Below are 20560 nucleotides of genomic sequence, written 5' to 3'. Positions count from 1 at the left end.
TATGTGTTATGACGGTTCGCTCGCTGTTGCAGATATGAACAGGACAATGATTGGCATAAACGACAACCACAAGAATCAAGAAGACAGCGGGCTGGTCGCAGCCATTTTCATATTCGCCGGATCCCTGTTGGTCACTTTGGCGGCTTTGGTACGTGCGGCGCCTGTTTCTCCTCCAAAGGGCAAATGTTGTTTAATTAATGATGATTACTATTGTACACAGGGAGCTTTCTTGTTGTACCGACAGTACTTGCACCGCAACGTGACCAGCATGAACTTCGACAATCCCATCTACAGGAAAACCACCGAGGACCAGTTCACGCTGGAAAAGAGCCAATACCAACCGGCCAGAGTGTACCCCACGTCGGTCGGCGAAGAGGTAAACTTCAACGTTATAATCTAATCTCGACAATAATAATAGTAATACCACATCCGAATGTTACGAGTCGTTCGCGTTTTTTTTTTTTGCCAAATATTTACTTTAAATATTTGTGTTTAATTTTTTTTTTTTACACGCTGCGTTAGTTTTTCCACAGTAATTCGGTAAGTCCGGCCCGTTGTTGTCGTCGTGTACGATCACATATTTTGCTTTAGACGTTCCTACGTGGAACACTCTGTTAAAACCGATACTAACGATTTGCTAATGTTTTTGATGTTTTGTTTTTGTTTTCCAGGCCCAAGAGCCGCTGACACGTCCAGGCACCAACGAGTACGTCTAAGGTAGACCGGTTTTTTTTTTTTTAGAGTTTATCTGCATACAGTTTGTAACAACACTAGTCAATGTAAAACAATTACACGTGTAATTATGTATACATACATTTGTGTATATAATATTTCAAAAACGCACTTACGTCCAAACAGCGTCGACAAACGTCTCGGCGAGTTACCAAATCCGCGAGGGTTTACCACTATGCAGGATCAAAGTGTGCCGTATTTACCCCGAACGACTTAAATTAGCCATTTCCTAAATTACAAAACAAATATATCGATTACTTGGCTTGCACGACAAAACAACGGTCGGAGTCTTCCTGTATAGCGTTTTCTCGAGGGCCATCGTTTCAACGACAACAATATTTTATTTCTTCCAGGAGCCAATTTTTTTTCTGTATTTCTTTTTTTACATATATATTATACAAAACAGTTCCTATTGTTTATTTTTTATTAATTTATATTTAATAATTTTTAATGTAAAAATAAATTTCTATTATTATTTAAGCTATATATATATATATACATACGGTTTGCCTATTACGACTGAGGTGTGCGTGCCAAATAGAGAATTTTTCGTCTTCTTTTTTTTTTTGTTGTATTATTTATTATTATCGTTTGTTGCTCAAAGTGGAAATCCTTTGATCTGTGTGTGAAACGTCGGTTTAATGTGCAATTTTCGACTGGTAAATCGACATTAATATTGTTTTATTATATAAATTCATTCCGTTTCGAGTGTTTACAAATAATAGTTAGGGAATGTATTGATACAATACTTAGGTGGTAGCGCCATTATATATTTAACTGTCGCACGGTCGATTTAGCGGCTAATTATATTAATATATTTACTATTAAATGTAGTCCGATAATTGTTGCAAGCTTAAAACCGTCTTATTAGATCAAAACTTATTTTTACTGTTAATTGGATGTATTTAATAATTTATAATTATAATATAGAGGAACCAGCTCGGTTGGTGTAGTGGGTAGTTGAATTGAGTATTTATTGTTTTTCTCGAATGCCGTACGGTTTTTCATTGTATCCGTTCACGAACCCTATTAAACGGCCAGTGCTCTGCCGATTGATGTTCTGGTTTTATGTCATTGTTGTTTTGAGAATAATTTATACTTATTGCCATATGCAAACATGTTTTTAAACTATTGTAAAATTTTTGTTAGATAATAATAGTTTTTATTGTTTAACTATATGATTTTTTTTTTTTTTTGTCTTTTTTAAAATATTTTATTAATTACTTAGATGAATCGATTTTGTGTAAACTTAATAAAATAGAGAAAAGTGGTTTGTTATCGATGTTTGCATTTGTTTTATTTATTTATGAAAAAAAATTCAAATATATAAATATATTCACGATTTGTGTAAAAAAAAAAAAAAATGTATAATAACAATAAAATTATGATGCGAAAAACTTTACGCCCGAACCTCCGTCCAACGTCAATATTTCAGCTCGTTGTTGTCTCTCCAATATTTTCAAAACCTTTATGAGTACTGAGTCTTCGATTCCATTCACTTCTGTAAAACCGACTTATATTGTGATACTACCCAACACAGTTGTAAGGGTTTTATATAAATTTTGCCCTCAAACTTACCCCCACAGCTGTCGTTGGTAGCTATTTCGTAGAAAGTACACACGGAGTTAAGCATGGCGTTGTCCTGTGCCCATTTGTAGACGATCGACGCCCACTCGTCCAACGTGTGCCAAAAAACGTGCCACCTACACAATTGATTGTTTGAACAAATTGAAGAAAAAAAAAAACACTTGGCTTATTAAGTTTTGATGATTGTTTACCTCGTTTTAGATTTATCTAACGGTTCGGCATTTCCAGTCTTTTGTAACGATTCTAGTACAGTAGTTATGGCTTCTGGTGATAATTTTCCTTAGAAAAAAAAAATATCAAATTTCAATATTTTAACGTTATGATTGTGAGAACGCCAAGTAAAAATTTGATACAAAACAAAAGAAGGCGATTCGACCACTTCAATGGTGAGCATAAACAAATAAATTTAAAAAAAAAACCCGTGGAGACGATATAAAAAATAATGAGTGTACAATAGAAAACGTGACGAGATTTGAATTCAGCAAAATAAAAACAAGGTGGATTTTCTTTGATAACAAGAAAAAAATTCAAATTTTGTAGTACAGTGTTATCAGTGTCTTTCTTTTAAGAGGACGTCATAGCCCCATTTACTAAGGAGTTGAAGAAAGTCACTGTTAATCTGTATACTTAAAATATTTTGGTTACAGAATTTAAACCCAAAAATTGATTTCATTAATGAAAACCCATACATAGATTTATAGGCTCGACCAAAATAAAAGTACTTTAAACTTAATTTATTATTTACGAATTAAAGAAAAAAAATTTAAACTTAAAACATGATTTAATATGTCACGTTTGTAATTAACAATTTGTCAATTAGCAATTTATTATTACAGATGTAATATAACAGTGTTAATTCTTTATAATAAAAATTCAAACATAATTAATCGACGAGAGTCTAGACATTAAATAATAAAGTTAAGATCAGTCGGTAAGTATTTATAATAAATTATAATAGGAACCTAAAGGTTGTCGCCAACAAATAAGAGTTATTCAAATAACCGATTATCATTATAAGTAATAATAAATTTACAACAATTAAATCACTTTATCGACTGTCTTGGCACTTACAGTGTTTTAACGGTCTAGCATAAATAATACTCTTAAAATAACGTAGAGATTAGGAACTATCAGTAGATAATAATATAAAATATCTTCAAAAAGAGAGTGGAGTAAAAATACAAAATAGGTTAACTTGTAAAAGATGAAATATTTACTCGATATTGTTGCGTTATTGAATACAGCTAATCGATCGCCTTCCCGTACGTCGATGGTATTTATTTTTTGTGTACGACAATAATCTAATAACAATGTTCTCCAAGCGTCTAATTGTTTTTTTCTTGTTTCGGCATTGGGTTGAATCCTGTGCACAAAACAATATGTTCATTCAGTTTTGATCTTAACAGTTTAAGAATTTATGAACCAACAGTAAAATGGTTGTAAACAAAAATTTCACTTAACACCATGGCAATGATATATGAACTTAGTAAAATATTTTGTGGTTATACATTGAAAATCAATGAGACCTTTTTTCATCTAACCATAGAATATTAATATTAAACGTAGGTACTCACGTAAAAAAAGGAGGAAAATTATACTGCCACGGCCACTGGATTTCGCTCATTTTATCACATGCATCCGCAATTGAATATTTTGTGTACTGACCTCTGGCTAGTGACAATAATTTTAAGGAAAATGTTAATATTTAATTTCTCTGAAAACCGAAACTCAGAATTTGCAGTTAATACAAAATAAAATGAATCAAAAAAATTGATTGTTTTAAGTATGTAAATAATGATAAGTGATAAAAATGTGATAACAATAAGTGATAACAAGGAACAATAAAAATATAGGAATAGAAAATATACATCAATTGGGTGAAAAGTTCAAAATATTAATAAAAACAAAGTATTCAAAAAAATATTGTTTTTAGTCATATTATTATATTATCTATATATAAATATAAATAAATACAAACATAAAATTATAATTATTATAATAGTTTATAGCAAGTACATAATATTAAGAAATAATTTATAGAACGTGCAATGGTATTGTTCTGATAAAATTATCATAATAAATATATATATATAATATAATGTTGTAACAAAAAAATTTGATAAGTTTTTTTTTTCATTATATAAAGGTATTGTTTAAAATAATTTTCATAAGTTTCAAAAAAAAACAATAATTTTATTGATTTTTTGCTTTTTTCTAAACATGTTCAATATTATTATTAGGTAATATTATTTTTTTTATTTCAAATAAATATTTATAATTTGTCTAGTATTATTTAGGAAACCATCAATAGCTAGAGCAAAAAAATTAAGGCAATATCGCCAGCTCTAAGCCGATCAAAAACTTTTGTCATTGTTTGTTGTTTTTAGCTAAATTGTGTGATGCCCAATTAAGTGAAGTTTTCCACGAATTTCCGAGCGCTTCTTCAAATTTTGACCGAAAATGTAATTTGGCATCGTGTTCCGACAAATCTAGTACAAGCGTTTCACGCAAATAATTGAGGTCTTTTTCAGAACCCAGTTCGGGCAGACCGGTCGATATCATCATAGCAAAGAGAGATAAAATAAGTGAACCATGGCGTCGTAATATCAGAAATGCCTGGTGAAAAAAAAAACAAAGTTAATTTTATTTATATATATATATATTCACCGTTTAAAGCCCAGAGCACTTACTTTTTCGCAATAATTTTGAAACATCTGGAACTCGTTTGCTTCCTTCCGAGTCTGGCCTTTGTTGATGACGTGCACAAAATCGTGGGTTAACACAAACGGTACGCGTTCCCGACGAAAACCAAATTTTTCCTTAAAATGACCGAGTATATGGCCAAAGTCTATGTGAAACAACTAGATAAAAAAAAACCGTTTAGAAACCAAACAAAAACAATCGTTTTCTTTTATATTCTCACTTGTCCGGTTCTCTTGACCATGATGTTGTCGGAATGTCTATCGGCAACTCCTAGTACATAAGTTGCTACACAATAACCAGCACACGAAAATGTAAACTCTTCGATCGCCTTTTGTAATGACTGTTCGGTTTGATTATAGTCTTTTAACCAGGCTAAGAAATAAAATCGAATAGTTATCGTGTTCAATGCTCAGATAGATTTATTAACATGATAGTTAATCGTGTTTAAGTTTCCATACCCAATAGCGATCCTTTTTTAAACGCTGACGTAGCAGAAAACATTCCTTTTTCTTTTTGAATGTTGGCGATGGTTTCTGCATTTAATACTACTTCGATCATACCAACACGATTATCAGTGGAAATACACTGGTATGGATTCATTCTGAAAAACAAAAGTTGGGTAATTTTATCAATTAGTTTCCACTAAAAAGTTGTACAACTCACCTAAGGTCTAATCCTTCGTTTTTCCACAATTTGTCCATGATACGTATCATTTGTAAAGCAAGCATGTCTTGTCTTAAGTCGTCACCGTTCTTAAATATTACATAGATATCATCGCCATGGGCATCATCGTTCTCAAACACAATCCATAACGGTTTCATTTTACTGTCCATCACTCGGCACTTTTCAGTTCTAACACAAATATTTAACATTACTTAAAAAATTCAAATAAACATTGTATAAGTGTATTGGCGTTGCAAGTACCTGACTTTTTTACACTTATAGCTAGGATCCAAAGGATTGTGTACGGTCGACATGGCCTCTATGCAATGGGCTTCTTGAAAGTATTCTTGCAAAAACGACCGGGCTTTCTCTTTGTCACGTCGCTGTCTAACCAACTCCGTGGTCTTTTTCAGTTTTTCCAAAAAATCCATTTGGCGAATAAGGGTTTTCATGTGTTCAATAGACCCACGACAGTACGCTTCCAACATGAGACCAAAGCGTACAGACACGGACGCCACTTGCATTTCCGACCTAACATTTTTTCAGTATTTTTATTAAAAGTGTCCAAATAATATTTTAAAACACCTACCTGAGGTGCCAAAATAAATAGTGACCGATTTTTTGATTTTGCAATGCTCGTGTGAGCAAAAATTCAACTAGATCACAACACAGATAAGACTCGTGTTTCAGAGCTTGGACGAGTTGTAAAAGAAACAAAGAAAGATCTTCGTCACTGTAACAAAAAACATTTTGATCAACATTAATTGTACGGTATAATTTTTGGCGTAATGTCTCACCTCAATTTTTGTAAACACTTAACGGCGAAACTCCGAACTACTTGGTCGGCGTACGCATAGTCGAGAAGTTCTAACGCTTGCTGTGGACCGAGCAGTGGCCATTTGGAAACCAGTGTGGTGGCTTCCGCTACTTCCCAGCGGATACCCCACTCGACACAATCCAAAAGTTTGGCCAACAGTCCGGGCACAGATTGTAAAATATGGTATCTATGACGCCAAAGTTTTTTACGGTCCTGTTCGTGCATCTCATCCAAAGGTTCTCCGCGCTCTGCCATTGTTCTAATAATAATAAAAAAGTTGTTTTTAAAAATTACTCAAATTATAATACACATATATACAATACAAGTCGTTGTTATTTTATACTTTATTTGATCCAAATAGGTTTTCAATGATTGAGAATCTCCAGACGCCTGATCATTGAAATCGTCTTTTCCCTTTTTTTCCGCATATTCTTGTAATTTTTCCAGGCCAGGATATACGACCATGTGGTCTGGTGGTTGGTAACTAAAATAAAACAAAGAGTCAAGGTTATTTTAAAAACCTACATGTTTAGAATGGTTAATTTTACAAACCTATGAAACGTTATAGTAAGTGCAGTCGTTTGTTCGATATTGGGATTGGACACTACAGTACCGAGTGGATGTAACAGGTCTTCGTTTTGCATGTCGTCTGCATAAGTCCACATGTATAAAGTAATTGATCCGCTTTTTAATTGGTTTTTAAAATCGTAGACCGTAGTATTGACCCAGTCCATTGGCGTCACAAACATTTCCTACAATTTATTCAATCAATAGATTGTTGATTAGAATTGTAAATAAATTATTCAAATAACTATTCTAATCAAAATGTATTAAACAATTGCCCATCTCTAATTGTAGGTATAGAATAATTTAAAAAAATTGCTTTGTATACTTGTTTTGATTCTTTTATTCTCCTCGTTCTGAGCCCTTTAGATGTCTTGGACACTTCATATACTACTAGGCATAAACGAGCCATGCGCGGTATGTCGGCAACTGTCATGTCAAACACTAGTTCTTCATCCCACGTACAGTCGCCATTGTTGACAACTTTTTCAGACGTTCTTACACATTCACACAGAGCTTTGCCGCCGTGAAATAATGCTGCTTCAATTCCTACTTCTACGGTTCTAGTAACATCACAGTTTAATTTGCTTATATAGTTGACTTTAAATTTGAATTTTTCTTCTATGTCAAAAGATAGTTTGTGTTTTGTTTTTTTGCGTAACGTCAACGTAGTTCTAGTTTTGTTTTGCTCTGTCATGTCAGTCTGGTCGACACATACTTCTTCTGGAACTGAAACGTAATTACACGGGTAAGGTAAACAGTAGGAGTGTTATTAATATTTTACCAATGAATGTCTTACCTGGAACATTATACTTGGAAGCAGCTACTAAAATAGGGTTGAGATCTTGAGAAAGACTATCTTGGACATATGCAAAATCGATTAAAGGATGCGGTCCGACAATATATTCCTCTCGCCCACACACTTTTAATGTGAAGTCTGAACACTTTTCATTTCTCGTTTTTAACGTCATAGCACGCTTATTGATAATTTGCATCATTAATTGATCCGGAGTTGTAGTAAGACCAACATTAAAAGTAAATGTCGTCTGAAATAAAACATTATTTAACCATTTTTTTTTAAATTTATTTTATAAACAATAATAATTACCTCGGTGTTATCAAATTTCACAACAACTGAAAAGTTATCGTCTCTCAGTCTTCTAGTAACTGTTGCAGGTAAGACATTTGACGATAACGTAGAAGCGGCTAAACGCGGTGCAAATTGATATAGAAGTCGTTCTAACCAACTTTGTCTCCGACGATCAGCTTGCATTTGATCGGCTAGTGCTTTCATTTTTCCACGAAACTGATTTACTTCGGAACTTTTCAAAGAGTCAAATTCCATTAAGCCTAGTTTAAAAAAAATGTATTAAACCAAAAGAGTAAATACAAAGATTTCAATAGCCTGCCCAACATGAGTGAGACGAGGCAAACAATAAGTGTATCCAATTGTTACTGTTGAATTTAAATTGATAACTGCAGAAAGAGGACAATAGCAAAATTGATAATGGTGAACTTTCCTATTTTTGCAGTTACCGATTCAAATGCTCACTACATTATTTACCTTTTCCAATTAAATTGCTGATTTGAGCATTAAGTACATTATCGGCTTTGTCTTCTTGACGTTCTACAATACTAAGCACAGCTAAAAATGGTTGAACATCACACAGTCTCTTGTTCTCATCAACTAGTGTTACACGTTGGGCCATTGCGTTTACATAGATTATACTATAGCTGCTCGAATCGTGCAACATACCGTGCAACGGGTATTTGACGGCCTCTTCCCAAAGTTCCTATAAAGTCATATTGTAACATTAATTACATAGTAGCTATCATTGTTTTTCAAGATACTCTCACATACCTCTTTCAGCTCGTGCAAAGAAGTACTCTTAGATACCGTAAGAGGTATGGAAACACTATTGGGCATGAGGCACGTTACTTCGACGACAGAATCACTGTTTTGATTCCAAAAATTGAAATCAAAACTAGGTGGAATGTTGTACACCATTTTTACAGCTGTTTGTTCACAGTTTCTCACGTCATTATATAGATCGCAAAATGAGGTCTTCTTCGGTTTTCTAAAATAAAAAATTATAATAACAACAATAACTAATACACTACATTGAGTCTGAAATAGAAAAAGAGAAATATACTCAAGTACAAATACACCAACTTTAATTAAAATTTCATAAATCCGAAATGTTTTTAAAAACTTACTAGATTAGTCTTGTAATTTGTAACAAATAATGCTATTCCATTTTTAATACTTTTCGATTTTTATACATTTTTTGATAAAATAATTATTTAAAAGGCCATTAATAAAAATACTATTGTGTTAATTTATGTTGCATAATTCCATAAAAACTTGAACATCCTTACAAAAATAAAAAACTGAATCATCTTGATGTTATCACTTGTTTTCAATTGATTATGATTACAATAATATTATTTTGTTCGTTTTGTTGTTTTTTTTTTTTTGGGGCAAACATTTAACACAAAAAATATTGTATTGTTCCGGTTGATTATCCGTGTACAATGTAAATATTTCCAATTTGGCTACACTGCCGGGAGAAAGCTCCGTGGACGCCATCTGTTACGTACGTGAACGAAGCTGTTATCTTGAATTTCGCTCTCGAGTTGTGGTGTAATTTTTACATTTTATTTTTTTTTTCCTTCAAATTCCGTCCTTCGTAATTCGCAAAATAGGTATCATCTTGTATACGTGTGAAACATTTCCGTTGTGTTTTTTGGGTTTTTCTCGAGTGATTTTCCCCGTGTCCGTTTGAGTCGACGACGAGCAACGTTGTTGTACGGGTCACAGACCAGAAAGCCGTCGAACCTGGTGGATAGAGACGAAAAACATGATATAATTTGCCGAGATTGTAGACGTCAACAGAGTGGGCCTTATCATATCCGTGCCAGTGGCAAGGCAAGTAGTGACATTCTACCAGTCGCCTACATTTTTCAGAAAATCATCTTCCACCCTTGTGTGTGCCCTGTCGCGGTTGTCCCCGTCTTGCTCATTCGACAATCATGTTGAGCCGCGCCGACGGTCTAGTACAACGGCGCAACGTCAACCGAGACAACCCAGATGGTACGTCCAGAGAAAACGGCCATTCCACGGACAAAGCCGATTACGAAGAGGACATAGACGACGGTGACTCCAAGGAGACCCGACTGACCCTTATGGAAGAAGTATTATTGTTGGGCCTCAAAGACAAAGAAGTGAGTTTAACAGCGATGTCAAAAACAGTACACATCGTTTCAGCCTCGTCATAATAATGTTTTTATAAAAACTGATTTATACGTGTGATTTTAATTGGTTAGAAAGTTTTGTTTTTACAAAATTGAGATGATTTCTTAAACAAAAGTTAGTAGTCCGTGATTGGTCCATTAAAGTAGTCAATCTGTTTTACAGCCCTGAATAAGACATTAAATTGTATGTCACTCGTTCATAAAAAAAAGAAATACTTAAGTTCTTATGTCTTATACCCTTTTGTGCTAATTTAAATATTTAAACGCATGTTATAAAAAATTAAGTGTATAACAGAAATTTCTTATCACAATTATTGTGTTTGACCTAAAAAATTTTTACTTAAACTGAATTTAACTATAGAATATGTTGTCTACTTGAAAATTGGTATCAAAAAATTATTATTACCTATTTAATTAAATATTTATTGTTGGCAAGTGTTTCTATACCTAGAGTCTATAGAAACAAATGTCGATTGTTGGCAAAAATCAGTATCATACCAATTAAATTACACTGTTATATTATATCATGATATCACGGAGACCTAAAAACAAGAAATATCCTAAGTAATTGTTTTGTTTTTTTTTTTATTAATGAAATATAGGGCTATACGTCATTCTGGAATGATTCAATATCATCTGGATTACGAGGCTGCATATTGATTGAACTAGCACTTCGGCAAAGAATCGAATTAGAAAAAGCTGGAATGCGGAGAAAAAGTTTACAAACAAGAAAAGTGATTGTAAAAAATGATACGCAGACGGGCGATGTTCTTCTTGATGAAGCTTTGAAACATATCAAAGAAACAAATCCTCCGGAAACAGTTCAAAGTTGGATTGAATACTTGAGCGGTACTTTATTTTATTTAAAACTTAAAATTATGACATTTTAAAAACTTTAATATCCTAAATTTTAGGTGAAACTTGGAATCCGTTAAAAATCAAATATCAATTGAAAAATGTACGAGAACGGTTAGCGAAAAACTTAGTAGAAAAAGGTGTTCTTACAACTGAAAAACAAAATTTCCTTTTATTCGATATGACCACGCATCCGTTAACAGATAACGAAGCAAAAGTTAGACTAGTAAAGAAGGTATGTTTCAAATGTATTATAGCAGTAGTTATAATGATAATAAAAGATCATTATTATTTAGGTACAAGATGCGGTTTTGTCTCGGTGGATTAACGACCCACATCGAATGGACAAGCGACTTTTGTCTCTGTTACTACTGGCACAAGCATCGGATGTATTAGAGAGTGCGTTTTCTCCGTTAAACGATGAAGATTATGAATTAGCCACCCGAAGACTAAGGGAGTTATGCGATATGGACCTGGAAGTAGAATCAATGAAAGGGTCGACAAATGATGTTATTTGGGCAGTATTTGCAAACTTCAATAAATAAGTAAGTAATGTAATGACCAAACTGTTAACCAATGTTTATTAAACAACAATTTTGTTAAAGGTTATTATATTTTATATAACTACCTATATTTAGTATATTATTCGAAACAATACTAATTGTTTTAACATTTTTTTCTTTATGAAATAATTTTTTTATTTTAAGCAATTATTCCACTGCATCACTTGTTTACTAGTTGTATTTTTATCAATGCTGATGTTTAGAATTTTGAGTGTTGATCCAAATCTTCCACTCTTATCGATGATCAATAATATTATTGTTATTATTGTTAATTTATTAGAAAATGAAATAACAAAGCTTAATCATTCGGAGATGAATGTTGTACAAATGTCTTACAAAAATTTAAACAATAAATAGTAGCTGTTTTATGTAAAGTGGAATGAGCAATTTTGCTAATTTCATCTCAAATCAAATCACTTAGTAATGAATCTACATATTACGTTAAACTACATGCTTATGTTATAACATAAATTATCATTTGAAAAAGCGACGAGATTTCTGTTTTTTGTTTTGTTTTGTTAATATTTCAGTTAAATACTGATCTCGAAACTACATAATGTATAGTGCCATCAATATTTTTTAATTTAATTTTTACCGGTGATTTAAATTAAAATATATATTTTTTAAAATTGTATTTATTTATTATAATATGGAACATTAAAATGTTTTTTTTTTTTTATGTAGTTATTGTTCTATATTATTTTTGTTTAACAAATTAATTACGAAATTATTTTCATTTGTTTTAAAGCACTTCAAATACATAGGCTATGTCTTCCATTCCTTTTTTTTTTAAACATGATAATTAGTAATAGTATTGGATTTCATATAGTATAATCTTATTATTTGGTACATTTCAAATTATTTTTTGCGTTCTCTCCTCAATGTGATGACAACTCCTGAAATATATTATTTACCTTTTTTTTTGTGTTATGTTCATTTTATTAAAGTTGATTTGCTTGAGTTTTTATTTCCGTAATAGGTACCAATCAATAATGTATGTATATAATAATTAATTATTGGTAAATTGTGCAAAGTAATGGTTGTATGAAAATAATAATGCTATATGTACGGCTGTGATGGGTATTTAACAAAATTTATTCTTCAATTTTTACTATTATTATTATTATTATTATTATTATTATTACTTTATTTATAATTTTAATAGTTTACCTACTTTATTCACTTTGAAACACCATGTATATAGAATTGATATTATTTAATTATATAAGTTTATATATTATCGAATAAAATGTGTAACATTATTTGTAAATAACTACATCATCTATTTAGATGAAGTTCTTGGGTCCGTTTCACATCGGCAAGCGGCATATAAAATACATTAAATATAACAATTCATATCTATGTGTGTGGTACTGCCACTAAGTTTTTGCAACCGGTGTTCTTTACGATCCAAACGTGTGACTTGGTCGGTTCTAAATTTAAATGCGGCGTTTGAAAATACTGTACACGTATTGTGAAACGGACCTTACTGTGACCTACGCATAAACCATTTTTATGTTGAAACATTATTTTAAATCATTTTAATGTATTATAGTTATAAAATTTAATTTTTTTTTAGTTTATAAATATATATATATATATATATATATATACATTTTTCCAATGTATTATTAATTTGTAATAATTTACTGCTCTGCTTCTATGGTTACGCTAATTTTTTTTTTAAATTTAATATTGTTATTGGAAAATCCTTTTATTAGACTTAAACTTTTATATACTATGTCAAAAACATCCCAGACACTTGTATGTGTGTGTCTATAACTTAGGAAAACATAAATATAATGAAAACTATTTTATCAAAATGCTATATTGATTTAATGTAGTAAAATTTTTTTCTCTACGATTAATGGAAAAAAATTAATGTACCTATTATTTATATACACATTTCTATAAAGTGCGTTCTACTTAAAAAATTAGGTTTTTTTTTTTTGTAAATATAATATTACATTTTTTAAATGAAAAAATAAATATTATAGCTTTTACTTAATACAATTTATGATGTAGCATGATGTCAACATTAATATACTAAATTTAATACTAGATACTATTACTGTATTAAGCCTCGATACACTGTATTTTTTAATTACATGCATGTGTTTTAAATGTTAGGTTTAATTATTATGATTATGAACATATAGAAATGTCGAATGCTCAAAACCGATCAGTATGTGTTTTGCTTCATGTACAAAAAATACCTCTTTTTACGTGTACTCTTTTTATTTATATCAAAATGTATAGTATAATAATTACATTAACATTTATATAAAATACAATAATTGTGATAATAATGAGTAAGTATTTTACTAGCAATGCAATAAATAGTACCGATCTGATTATTTTCACAATCGCATATCCCAAATGATTAATAATTAATTACGTACAATAATTAGCGCTTTAAAGTAGTTGTTTGTTTACAAAGACATTGGCCTGACACTAGGAAATTGTGCAAATGCCATAACTTTTAATCAAATCATGATGACAATAATGTCTACCCTGAAATTTAAACTGAACAGATTATTAGTTCCTAATAATCCCATCCAGTGTTTAAAAAAAGTAAGGGTATTCAGGATATTTGTTTAGATTTTTCAGTCATATAAATTGGGCGAAGCCAAATAGACAACACGTATTACGCATCAAAATTAAGAGTTGCAAACGTGCAGGAGACGAGTTTTTTTTTATAACGATAAAAAAAATATTTATATTATTTAAATATTAAAAACTAATGTTAAAGCCGTTGAAGAACTTATAAAAAAAAAAAAAAATGATTTTTTTTTTATCTTTCCTCAATTGTAATGTGTTAAAAAATGATTAAATTGAACGTTTGAAACTGACCAACTCGATTTAATTGGTTGTGATCCAAGTATAATCAATTATACAACCGTTGAACTAGGTATATAATTGCAAGAACTCGAGTATTATAGATAACTTACCTCGTTTTAATTCGACCAGATTAACATTTAACGTCATACCTACTATATAGCGATCTTAACTACACTAATAATGTATTATATTATAAAGAATTTATTAAAAAATGACACGCATCTTACAGACGAAAAATGAGTATAATAAATGCATGTACAAGTGTCATATAATATATATTATAAGACACTGTGGTGTGTATTTAATATATGTATTAAAGATTCCAATTATTTTTAAATTGGCAGTAAAAAAGTGAGACAAAATAATATATCAATGGAGATTGGAGAACATCAATGCACATCATCATCATATTATGCGTCATACGACATAAGGTCATATTAAGTTTTCAATAACATTAATAATAATTATTACATATAAATAAGAAGTTAGATCAGTCACACTAATAAATATAATTTGCTCCAGTGTACTAAAGTGCATCACACCCAAGGCGATAAGAAATTTTGTGATATTTTTTCTTAGATCATAAAATACATATTGTATATTATGATTTAAGTGTTCTTTATCGTATACATTTTATTTTGTTTCATTGTAAATGTTGACTACTAAAATAAATACAATAGAAGTAAATGCTCAATGTTGGGTTATGGGACAATTGACTCGTTCATTAATTATTTCTGATGGTATTATTATTTTTTAATTATCCCGAAGTAGTGGTAATCATTAACTATCAAATGTCTAGTAGTAAATAATTTACAGTATAAATATTTATAATTGTACTAAAAATTATAAAATGCATAATAGTATTATGATACTAATTATTAAAAGTACTGTCGAATTATCATTAACATTACTAATGTTATTATTTACAATATCATAATGTTACTAAATTATCTTAGTTGCTGTTTAATTTTTTATTGTATTTTCCAGTTAACTGATAACCAGTTTCGGATAATTTCTTTTCAAGCTAATAAAGCTTAAAATTTAAGACAGGATGAATGGTGGAAGTGTATATAGTGTTATTTTTAACATCTGCATCCATTATTCCAGCGCACTTCGCCTCCTGTCTTTAATAGAAAACTTTATTAAGTAACTATTATAGAAGAATAACTAAAAACTAGTAAAATAGACCAGTTAAAACTGTCAGCAAATTATTGTTAACTTAAAAAATTAATTAAATATTTACAACCTTGGAAAAAATACAAAGAGCTCTAAAGCGACTTAAAAATGTGGGAAAATAAGTGAGCTGTAACGATTCACATGTTCTTTTTTCCTTTAAAAATAATTATTCTGAATAACATGTTTGCGTCAACTACCAAAGGTATTGTTATTTCAATTATAATTAGGTAAATAAAAATGCATTACCAGGTAACTAAATTTATTTTATTTTATTTTGCATATGGCATTAATGTCCTAGAGTAGGCCCGAAGGTCTAGTTCATTTATTATGTACCAGACTGTTTGTTTAAATTTCTCTTTAGAATATATTTAAATAATATTATCAATTTGACATTTGATATATAATCTAATAATAATTAATATAGCCTAGGTGTACTCGGTATATAATTGCCCCTACTGGCTTCTTCCATCTGGGTACATTATAGATTATTATAGTATCATAATTCATAATATACAATGCCCGCATGAAATTCATTAATACCCTTATACGCCCCTTTTTTGTAGGCTTATAAATCATAATATTTCAATATTTTATTAGTAAATATCATAAATGAAACACACTGAAACCCGAAAGGGGATTGCTGTACTTGCTAATAATTTTAACATCAAATCAACTACCCTAATTTTATAATAATTAGCTATTGCCGTTATTTCCTGTTGTGCGGGTTTTATGAACTTTGATTCCATTTCTCTGTAATTATATTATGCACTGTTCGTCTATTATAATGTATATTAGTTTTATGATGCTTAGACTTTTGTCTTCTTTGTAAATCCACAGGTAATTCGCCGCAAATCGCGGTTAGGAAAAATTATGCTAGTTCATATCGTTTTGATTTTGCCGTCGTAAATCGAATAGGTAGTTAATGAAAAAATTTAATGTTTCTTGGACGCGGTTGCGTCAATGACATGACCCTCATATGTATATATTAAACTAATGTATACCGACAGCATCTCACTGACCTTAGATTTTTAATACACCCAAGTGTATATAAGTATAGTTTATAAATAATATGTACCTATAATTACACAATAGTATAATTTACACAAATTTAATTATGAACATCGTCAGTCGTTACCAAAGTCCACCTAGTTTCAAAACGTTAAGGTATTAATAATATGTACGTGAAAACGATTCATTTATTATATATTAATTATACTATTATTATAGTGTATACATATATAACGAATACTACACTGATAATTGTAGATTATAATTTTATAGAATAAATGCATTTTAGTAGACTATATCTCACAATCCGACCGTTTTAATAGTCGTTAATATCACAGTCGATGAAATATTTACGATACAAATATATAATATGTATTCTATAATTCAACAAAATGCTTGTTTATTACAATGTCCAATTATATGCAATAACGTACTCACATGTGCTTTTAATTGAAATTAATAAAAACTATACAGAAGTAAGTACCAAAGGTCTAATTCCAAAAGGACCAGCCGTCTAGGTCATTGAATTATAATATACATTGTATATTAGTATCTCAATATTTTGTGTTTGTATATAGTAATTTGTGCTGCACTTAATACTTAATAATTAATATGTATGAATATTGAAATAACGATTAAGTTTTAATTTTTATACTATGATGCAAACATCATGGTGACAAATCACCTTTAAATTAAAAATAATTTATCAGGATACAGCAAATACCAATATTTTATTTTATTAAATAAGTAACTATACGTCTTTAAAGTAGATTTAACAATTATTTTCCTAACAAAGTAATTCTAATTTATAATAAACTTTTCATAAATTATGTATTATTTTGATATAGTTTATAGTATTAGTATATAAAGCCAGAGCCGTCTTAACGTTTTATGAGGCCCCGGGACAAACATATTTCGGGGGCCTTTTGTGCATTAAACATTTTTACTCACAATATTTGATTAAATATTCTTTATTTTTTTTTATAACAAAACTAAATTTTAATTAATTATAAAATCAAGAAGTCTTTTTTTTTTTTTTATTTAGTTCTTGCAGTACATCGTCGGTCTCTACGATTATGGGTTTTGCTAATGGCCATTGGTGCCGACTGCCAAGGCCAATAATTATAATTTAAACAAATATATTTTTTAAAGTTTTAATGTAAATTTATATAAAACCTATGGAATGCCATTGTAAAAGAATACACAATGTAAAATATGTTTTTACTGCATTTATTACAGTTTTTAATATTATGATAATTAATTCCCAATTTTCAAAGCACAATGCAGCGTTTGCTGTCCTGTTCACTATTTACCAGTATAAATAATAATATATTTGTTATATTTTGATATTGGAATGGTTTCGAGGTATTTTTAATTCACTTTCGAGTGTCGACATAATTGATAATAGTATTCCGTTATCAATGGAATGATACAAAATTTTTAACTGATATGTGATAACAGTAAAATATAAGCAACAATAATAAATAATAATATTAAAAAAAAAAATTATAAATATTATTTAATTGTCATTGAATTTTAGTAAAAGTAACTGTTGGCAAATCTCGTCTTAACTTCTCGATAGTCCTTTTTACTGAAAAAACAACGACCGGTATCGAATCGACATCCTTATGACTGTTTATATACACGCAAGAGTAGCTAGTTTTAAAGTAAACTTTTGATTTATCATTTTATTTGTCTACATTTTGTGAAAAATTGATTTGATTATCATAGTTCTCTAAAATTAAATTGAAAATGAGTAACGAAGAAACGAGTATTCACTGGTTCCGGAAAGGTATGCGTTTGCACGACAATCCATCTTTCAAATTGGCTTATGAATCAAAAAATAGTGCTGGTCAGTACTACAAACTTCGTCCTATTTATATATTAGACCCATACTTTCGAAAACACATTAGAGCTGGAATGAACCGTTGGAGATTTTTGCAACAAAGTTTAGTTGATTTGGATTTGTCGCTCAGAAAACTAGGTACACGGTTGTACGTTGTCAGAGGATTACCTGAAGATGTATTTCCTGGTTTATTTACAAAGTGGAATGTGAAATTATTAACATTTGAATTGGATACTGAACCGTATGCCCGTAAAAGAGATGAACATGTAGAAAATTTAGCTAGACAACACAAAGTCAAAGTGGAACAAAAGGTTTCCCATACACTTTACAATACAGAATTAGTACTTAGGGCAAACAAAGGCAGTGTTCCTATGACATACCAAAAGTTTGTGTCTGTGGTTAGCTCTATGCCAGAACCTCGTCGGCCTTTATCGGCTCCGACCATTTTACCTGCAGAATGTCTTCTCAACGACGACCTTGAAAATGAGGAATATGATGTGCCGACATTGGATGAGCTGTTGACTTTAAAAGGTTTTAATCCAGAAGACATAAAGCCTTGCTTGTATCCGGGTGGCGAAGTGGAAGCCTTAAGACGCTTAGAAGAATACATGAAAAATAAGACTTGGGTTTGCAAATTTGAAAAACCCAACACAGCTCCCAACAGCTTGAAACCAAGCACTACCGTGTTAAGTCCTTATATGAAATTTGGATGTTTGTCTAGTAGTTTATTCTATTACCGATTGAAAGAAGTCATTGGTAATAGTGCACATTCAAAACCCCCAGTGTCGTTGATTGGTCAGCTGTATTGGAGAGAGTTTTACTATACAGTCGGAGCTGCTACTCCCAACTTTGATAAAATGCTTGGGAACCCAATATGCTGTCAAGTTCCGTGGGACAGCAATCAAGAAGCGTTGGAAGCATGGGCCAACGGTAAGACGGGCTACCCGTTTATCGACGCCATTATGAGGCAACTGAATGATGAAGGTTGGGTGCATCACTTAGCTAGACACGCAGTTGCTTGTTTTCTAACTCGTGGAGACCTGTGGATTTCGTGGGAGCAAGGTTTAGCGGTTTTCGAAGAACTATTATTGGATGCAGACTGGTCTATGAACGCCGGTAACTGGATGTGGATGTCGGCATCGGCGTTCTTTCATCAGTTTTATCGGGTTTACAGTCCAGTGGCGTTTGGAAAAAAAACTGACAAAAGTGGCGATTACATTAGAAAATATGTTCCAGAATTAATCAAGTATCCTGATGAATATATCTATGAGCCGTGGTCGGCACCGAAATCAGTTCAGTATAGAGCCGGATGTGTGATCGGCGTGGATTATCCAAAAAGAATAGTCGTGCATGAAGAAGTGTACAAAATCAACATAACGAAAATGTCTTTAGCCTACAAAAACACAAAAGCGATTAAAGAGAAAAATGTTCATCCGGCGCCATCCCCAGAGGAAAAACAGAAAAAAAAACGCAAATTCAAATGACGATTGGCTGTATGGTTTTGTTATTGTTTTACCGCATGCGTCCTTTGCTTTATAATACACACTCATGTTAAAAATATTTTGTTGATTGTTAAATTATTATTATTTTTTTGTACCTATTAAAAAATAAGTAAATTATTAAAAAATTTCATACGTCGTCGTCGCGCGTTACGTACAAAAGTGTAAATAATATATTTTTCTATGTTTATTATAAGATTTTCGTTATTTATTTTTATTTAGAACTTGACCTCAATGACAGGATGATATACACGGTTTACTATCTGGCGTTTAAATTTATTTCAACCTTAACCGTGTGACCGGTTACGGTGCCGTGCGTGCTCACAGCTTGTTTGCGCCAAATGCCTAATGGCAATTTTGGCAAATACGACGCCTTAATAATATATAATATCTATTAATACATTTTTTTTAAATAATAAACACAGAGTCTCTGTTTTCGCATAGGAGTCGG

At 30.9% G+C, this 20560-nt stretch overlaps 5 protein-coding genes across 10 annotated transcripts in view; 3 read left to right on the top strand and 2 right to left on the bottom strand.

Moving 5' to 3' along the window:
• The window catches only part of LOC126841052 (low-density lipoprotein receptor-like), a 54296-nt gene extending 52349 nt beyond the window's left edge, over nucleotides 1-1947 (top strand). For 2 of the 6 annotated variants that reach the window (XM_050577283.1, XM_050577280.1), the window contains 4 exons: nucleotides 33-148; nucleotides 221-376; nucleotides 523-540; nucleotides 672-1942. In XM_050577283.1, the coding sequence (XP_050433240.1) occupies nucleotides 33-148; nucleotides 221-376; nucleotides 523-540; nucleotides 672-716 (335 nt within the window). In that variant the 3' untranslated portion in view covers nucleotides 717-1942. Of the gene's footprint in view, nucleotides 1-32; nucleotides 149-220; nucleotides 377-522; nucleotides 541-671 lie in introns of all 6 variants that reach the window. The other 4 variants (XM_050577286.1, XM_050577281.1, XM_050577285.1 and 1 more) reach the window with 4 other exon arrangements.
• Nucleotides 1948-2025: 78 nt separating this feature from the next.
• Nucleotides 2026-4103, bottom strand: LOC126841053 (vacuolar protein-sorting-associated protein 25). The gene is made up of 5 exons (XM_050577287.1): nucleotides 3894-4103; nucleotides 3537-3682; nucleotides 2511-2598; nucleotides 2311-2435; nucleotides 2026-2233 (listed from the first exon to the last, which is right to left on the bottom strand). Exons 1-5 carry the CDS (start codon nucleotides 3941-3943, stop codon nucleotides 2115-2117), a joined length of 528 nt encoding a protein of 175 aa, XP_050433244.1. The 5' UTR covers nucleotides 3944-4103; the 3' UTR covers nucleotides 2026-2114.
• A 350-nt stretch (nucleotides 4104-4453) lies between these two features.
• Nucleotides 4454-9474, bottom strand: LOC126840889 (phosphatidylinositol 4,5-bisphosphate 3-kinase catalytic subunit delta isoform). The gene is made up of 16 exons (XM_050576878.1): nucleotides 9284-9474; nucleotides 8928-9144; nucleotides 8631-8859; nucleotides 8175-8416; nucleotides 7866-8112; nucleotides 7395-7795; nucleotides 7055-7254; nucleotides 6846-6986; nucleotides 6483-6761; nucleotides 6275-6418; nucleotides 5947-6216; nucleotides 5686-5874; nucleotides 5481-5623; nucleotides 5243-5394; nucleotides 5010-5180; nucleotides 4454-4935 (listed from the first exon to the last, which is right to left on the bottom strand). The coding sequence occupies exons 2-16, from the start codon at nucleotides 9072-9074 to the stop codon at nucleotides 4687-4689; spliced, it is 3204 nt and encodes a 1067-aa protein (XP_050432835.1). The 5' UTR covers nucleotides 9075-9144; nucleotides 9284-9474; the 3' UTR covers nucleotides 4454-4686.
• Nucleotides 9475-9675: 201 nt separating this feature from the next.
• On the top strand, nucleotides 9676-14048 carry LOC126840952 (Golgi phosphoprotein 3 homolog sauron). Its single transcript, XM_050577053.1, has 4 exons — nucleotides 9676-10291; nucleotides 10924-11170; nucleotides 11236-11411; nucleotides 11473-14048. Exons 1-4 carry the CDS (start codon nucleotides 10100-10102, stop codon nucleotides 11719-11721), a joined length of 864 nt encoding a protein of 287 aa, XP_050433010.1. The 5' UTR covers nucleotides 9676-10099; the 3' UTR covers nucleotides 11722-14048.
• A 4165-nt stretch (nucleotides 14049-18213) lies between these two features.
• Nucleotides 18214-20261, top strand: LOC126840432 (cryptochrome-2). The gene has a single exon (XM_050576160.1). The coding sequence runs from the start codon at nucleotides 18517-18519 to the stop codon at nucleotides 20092-20094; it is 1578 nt and encodes a 525-aa protein (XP_050432117.1). The 5' UTR covers nucleotides 18214-18516; the 3' UTR covers nucleotides 20095-20261.
• Nucleotides 20262-20560: the final 299 nt, after the last annotated feature.

This window comes from Adelges cooleyi, unplaced genomic scaffold (genome assembly GCF_023614345.1).
Source record: "Adelges cooleyi isolate 19-005CV unplaced genomic scaffold, UGA_ACOO_1.1 ACOO_flye_CR_arks_rails_tigmint_CR_PRNA_376, whole genome shotgun sequence".
Classification (NCBI taxonomy): domain Eukaryota; kingdom Metazoa; phylum Arthropoda; class Insecta; order Hemiptera; family Adelgidae; genus Adelges; species Adelges cooleyi.
The sequence above is the reverse complement of the archived record's forward strand: the minus strand, read 5'-3'. Positions and strand labels throughout refer to the sequence as shown.